Genomic DNA, 6,123 nt, shown 5'->3' on the forward strand with positions numbered 1-6,123 from the left:
GCGTGGCATTTTGATATTAAGGGGCCCTGTAAAGGAAGTAAAATAAGGATGGTTCTCCTTGGGAATGGAAAAGTCAGCTGAGAAAGCCTACAGTGCAGCAATCTGCATAACAATGACAGATTTGCCTCTGGGGGGTACGAGAGTCTCCGTCGCTCTGTCTCTTTTACCCCTAATGTGTCAACTATGTTGCCACAGAGACGTACCTTACAACATTATTTAACACTCTCGAACCAGTTCGGTGTTGAGTTGGTTCAAGACCACAAAACATCAATGTATTTTACTGGAACCAACACAAATTGGACATGAGGAAGACGTTGTTGAAAGCAAAGCTACATTAGGTCTTATTTGCTGTTTTGCCACAAACCTTAAGGGACACAGCAAGCATATAGAAGAAGGTGCACTGATCAAAACCGAACTTTTGGCTTGCATTCAAAACTCTTATAGGTGGAAAACTAACACTGTACATCACCATGAACATCCATGGTGCAACATGGTAGTAGCAGCCTTATTAGCTGGGGATGCTTTTCTTCAACAGTGTCAAATATGTATATGTTGGAGGAGAATGTGTAAAAAGCTGTGGTGGAGGTTCACCTTCTAAACAGGCAAAAGAATAGAGTGAATAAATAGAAAATTCCTTTTTGGGGAAATTTAAGTGCATCAACAGCAAAGTGACAGACAAAAAAAAAATCAGATTTTAAAAGATTGTACAGAGCTACAATGAAATTCTTTAGACCTAATCTTATTTATGTGCTACAATGAACCTGAGAATCTTTATTAAAAGAAATAAGCAAAAATGTATTGAAAACGGAGAGTCTGAACATAGATGCATGACACACATTTGTTTGTTTAAACATATAATTTTTCTGTCACATCATTATGTAAACTCTCAATAAAATATGCAAAACTATGAATACTTTTGCAACCAAGTAAAAAAAATTTTGGTGGATTTTTAAAAAATTAAAAATAACTTTCCAGCAGCATCTGAATGTGTGTGAATATTAACACATGTTAATAGAGTGTACTCAAATTATTCAGGTCAGATGCAGGAGAATAAAGAAAGACATTGTCACTAAAAATACTCCTGACCATGCAGAGGTATTTAATATACTTACCTTATTAGCTCCAGGAAACAGTGACCTAATTTGGATAAACAGAATAATAATGCTAGTCTTAAATATAATTATCATTAAAATGAAACCTGAAAACTGCCCTAGGAATGCTTTAAATATTCACATTTAAATCCACTCTATTTTTTAGGAGAAATGTATAAGGATGACCCTAACCTTCTCATTCCTTGTGTCAACCTTATTTTGTCTTTCGATTCTATTAACTACTTAGGCGAATCCTGAAGGTATTGAGAATCAGATTAAAGGGGGGGTACTATAACTCATCTATTTCCTTCATAATTATGCACATTTTTGTATTTGTCAGATTATTCCAATAACATACACTGAAGTTTGTAGTTATGACAAAATGTCAGAATATTTTAGCAAGGCTTGTTTATCTAATATGGAAAGTGTGAGGTTGTGTTTCTCCCCTTAGTGTGAATTATGTATCATTATATCTTTATATGAGCTAGAATGACATCTCTTCAAAATAAACTGAAATTAGCCAAGAAGCCCAACAGAATTGTGTTTTACCTGCAAGCCTAATTTTAATTAAAAGCTCCCAGCTTGTTCTAAAAACAATGTTATGCATCTCTAATGTGAACCAATGAACATGTTTCACGCAACAACTGATATTATGTATAAAAAAATAAATCTTAATGTGAATGTTTTGCTCAAACAATGTAATCTTATGAATCTTAATTATAGGATAAAGTAATTCACACCACAGCGATAATCTAAAATAATTAAAAAAACAAAACAGTCGCCATACAACCTAGGATCTCAAAGCACATAAAAGTTGTAATTTACAAGCACATTTATGAGCTATGAGTTGTTGTAAATTATTAAATTTCTAGTAAAACTTCATATTTTAAAACATATGCAAATTATACAACAATTTGCTTTCATGAAACAATTTTGATCATGATCTATTGCTGGAACTTCAACTGTTTTTCCCCAATCAAGATCAGATCAAAAGATCCAAGTCAATGGCTTGAACTTTTCAATTTTCTAGTAAATTGTGTATGCAATAATAAATAAATAAACTTCACAGACACGCTGGGAAAGTTGCCAAAACATGGCCAGCTTTTTGGGCATCTTGTATTCATGTAGTTCACACAGGAAGATGTTGAGTATCTTCACGTCACTCAAAGAAAATAAATTATATATCGTTGGTTAGCAACGACGTATTCACTACTCATTTTATCATAATCTAGTGAGATGGTAGTCAATAATAGTAAAACATGCAATTACACATGAGAAGGATTATGTATCTAACGTTTCTTAACTGTCTTGATGACCGGCCATTTTGTTCATCTGAAAGCATCAGGGATTTAGCTTTAAACTGCCAAAGAGTCTTTACTATTTCAGCAACACAAACTTACGCATGAGGTTTCAAACAAGGGATTTTAATCTAAAACTGAGTGTCATAGAAAAAAGTACTAATAAAACCATTAAGAAATACTGAAATGGACAAAAAAAATTATCCGCACATATCAAGGTCACTGCTCTAAAGAACAGAGAAAAACTTTTGTGGAGCATTTCCATATTTATAAAGAAGAGCATGAGGGAAAAAAAGCAGAAAAACGTAGTAGTTTTCAAGAGGCAGGACACCTGAACGTCAAAACGACTTTCCGTTTGTCTTTTAACCGTAATATTTAGTCTACATTTTCTTGTGCAGGATTTTGACAAACCCTACACATCTTAAGTGAGATGCTTTGAAATTAAAAGTATTTTAAAAAGCCTCTTCAATACAAAACAATATTAACAGGAACACAAACTATACATGAGCAACTACAACATGATAGAGAAATTTTTGCCAAATTTTTTAAGGCGCAAGTGTCACTTCGCAGGATCGGCAGCAGCTTCACAGTCGTCTCCTCCTCTGGCTTCCTGGGACTTTTGTGCCATCTTTTTGAAGAAGTGTTCAGCTCGCAGTTCCTCGAAGCAGAATTCGGTGGCGCCGCTGAGCAGCAGCTCTTTACAGTACATGCTCCGCTCCTGCAGTTTTCCTTCTTCTGCCTCCTTATGCTGCTGCTGGTGCTCTTGCAGTCTTTTCAGGGGAGTTTCTTCTTTACTCGGCTTCCGCGCTGAAAGAACGGAGTTCACTGTCGGGTTTATCTTGCACGGTGTCCTGAAGGAGAGGAAAGACATTAATATTTATTTTACAGTGATCTCGAAAATAAACTAGAGTCGGAAATTGTTAAACAAGGAATTAACTATTAAAAATGTTTAGTGTGAATAAATAATTAAAGAACTAAGATTTTGATCATCACATTCTTGTAATTTACATTAAAGATTTAGGAGTGAAACACTTCAGCAAACCTTTATGTAGATTCTGGGATGATATCCAAATGAAATGAAAAATTTACTTTCATCTGAAAGGAGGTGTATGGAGTACAGCAGTAGCTTGGAAAGAAGGAACGGAACAGTGGTAGCCGATGTCCTAGATAAATCTGTGTGGTGGCTTTTGAAGCATCGACTCCAACTGCTGTGTGTCTAATGACATTTTACCACACCTTTTCCTTCCACTTAACTTTTCATGTATATGCTTAGACAAAGCATTCTGTAAACATGCAGCCATGACCTTTTGTAGCGGATGTCGGTGACTATCTTCTTGATGACTATCAACTAGTGAACAGTTTTCCCATCAAAGCACAAAATTTCTGAATCAGAAATCCAGTGGCAGAGTTTTAAGTAATGTTGTAGTTTTCTGAATTAAATGTAACAAATCACTGAAATAAATATACTTTTTGACAATATTCTAATTTACTAAAACTCATTTGTGATTTTGTCTTTCAGACTATTTATGTAAAATAAAAGACAAAGAACTTCTAGACCTCCACACTTGTGTATTCCACTCTTTTTGTTTTTCCTTTCCTATTTTAAATGTAAATTATCTCCAATTACCAATATTATTTCTCACGTTGATCTATAGCATGTTCTTATCCCAAATATGATTCCTGGAGGAACTCACATTGTTGGAGGCTGGTCAGACTCCTCAACAAATGGTTGGAAGGTGGGTTTCGGAGGTGGTGGAGGCATGACTGCATGTCCAAATTTTGTTTTCTGGGGCATCTATGACATTTATAAGCAAGAGAAAAATAAAGATTTTCTTTAGTAGACATCAATATGCAAATTTGCGTGAGGAAAGAAAAAAAAAAAAAAAAGACATGTTTTTTCATACCTTTACATCACACCATTTCTCTGGCTTCTGCTCGTTTTCTTTTGCCCTTGACGTGGGAGGAGCCATCCAGGATTCCAGCGAAGGTTCTGATGGACTCGCAGTTTCAGCTTTGTTCTCATCGAAAATCACCAGCTTACTGTTTGAGACGTTGCCAAGGACTGGGGCACCGCGTGACGGCAGGCCTCCGCCAATACCTGCCCGGGGAATGCATCAAAAATAAGGAATGCAATAACAGTAGGGATAACATCAGCTAGAAATTTCACTTACTTCTGATTGCCGACCCAGTCCTGTTGACAGGAGCAATGGCCTTCTTCTTCCCTCTATGTTTGAGGTCGGCTAGTGAAACTCTTTCAGGTTGTTTTGGCTCCTCGTCACTGCTGTCATTTTCCAATTTTAATAATGCCTGTCGGGACACACGAGCCTGCAGAGCCCTGGGAATGACCATTCAAATGTTGTAATTCTAACAGAACGGAGGAAGTTAAACTGAGAGGTGTAATCATAATTAAACAGATCTTTACTTGTGAAACTGAAGAAGCTTGTCATGTGGCTCAGCAAACTTCTTGAATGCCTCTTGATAGACGAGATCTGCTTTTCGATAACTGCCCTGATTCTCGTACTCCTCTGACCAAGCTATGTAGAGCGCCGCCTGTGTCACTCCAATTCCTTGTGCTTGCATATATCTGTAGATATCGAGGGGCTCTGAGCAGTTCTCTGCCTGGTGACATACAACACAAACATTTGGCAAATTTTACTACCACAAAGTTTGTTTACCAGAATACCTAAATGAATCCAAAGTTAAAAGAGTACATACAAATTTGATCCAGAGATCAACATAGCGAGGGTCATTGTGATACATCTTTTCATCTGTAAATCTGGTCACAGCCCGCTCCAACAATGTTGCAAGGTTGCTTTCTTTGCCACCCTGAGGAAAGGTTTGTTCTGTCCACTTAATATACCTGTTAAACCACACAATGATGTCAACAGAGGTTTTGAGATAGAAAGGCAATATGTACAAAAACCTGTCGCTCATGCTGTATAATTTACCTACCTATCCCAAACACTTAGTGGATCCTCTCCTTCATACATTCGAAGTTCAGACTCAAACATCCTGAAGAAACAGAACAAACTATAAAACCAGAGTTTGATCATTTTCCACTTCAAATCTAAAGTTAGAGAGATGATTCCTACTGTTTCTGCTGGTTGATTGCAGAGGTGGGTCCTTCTTCTCGTTGGCTAAGGGCTTGATGTAACACCGATATATCTCTGCCGCGCCTCAGCGGCTGAATGTTTTCTTTGCTGAGCTCCCAATCCACATCTCCTCCTTCTGCCATTGTTGACAAAGTCTAGATCGCTACACAAAGACACATATTATAGCAGCTTATTAAGATGTTCTTATGATTACTAGAAGTTCAAATTTGCAGTGATGCATGTGTTATTTTCCCATGATACACATTTACATTTGTTTTCAGAGCCAACATGACATACCCATTATACTATACTAAAAAACTTCAAATCACCTAAAGTCATGGTGAAATAAAGTACCTCCTTTAGTTTAAATTCACATCCAGGGATTTTAGGTCATAGTTTCTTGTTTAATGCAACCTACCAGTGAGTTTCAAACCCGACAACACCATCATACAAAGGCTGGTTCATCCCGAAGACCAAACACCCAAGCTAAAGCTAGGCGGGGCTGCGTATGCGGAGTATTGCAACAAGGTTTACACTGACATCTGCAACAACTGCATACCGCAGTGAAGTTAGTTTCAAGTTGGATATTCGAGCTCCGGGGAGTAAGCGGCGTTTAGCTCAAGGTTGATCCGATTTATGAAT

General features: G+C 37.1%; 1 protein-coding gene across 1 annotated transcript; it reads right to left on the reverse strand.

The window, feature by feature from the left end:
• Nucleotides 1–2,443: 2,443 nt before the first annotated feature.
• bub1bb (BUB1 mitotic checkpoint serine/threonine kinase Bb) lies at nt 2,444–5,672 on the reverse strand. Its single transcript, XM_015040333.1, has 8 exons — nt 5,482–5,672; nt 5,342–5,401; nt 5,105–5,249; nt 4,812–5,008; nt 4,561–4,724; nt 4,294–4,487; nt 4,084–4,184; nt 2,444–3,240 (listed from the first exon to the last, which is right to left on the reverse strand). The coding sequence occupies exons 1-8, from the start codon at nt 5,622–5,624 to the stop codon at nt 2,949–2,951; spliced, it is 1,296 nt and encodes a 431-aa protein (XP_014895819.1). The 5' UTR covers nt 5,625–5,672; the 3' UTR covers nt 2,444–2,948.
• Nucleotides 5,673–6,123: the final 451 nt, after the last annotated feature.

Source organism: Poecilia latipinna, unplaced genomic scaffold (genome assembly GCF_001443285.1).
Source record: "Poecilia latipinna isolate Pla-1442-1.1 unplaced genomic scaffold, P_latipinna-1.0 Scaffold504, whole genome shotgun sequence".
NCBI classification, from domain to species: Eukaryota; Metazoa; Chordata; class Actinopteri; order Cyprinodontiformes; family Poeciliidae; genus Poecilia; species Poecilia latipinna.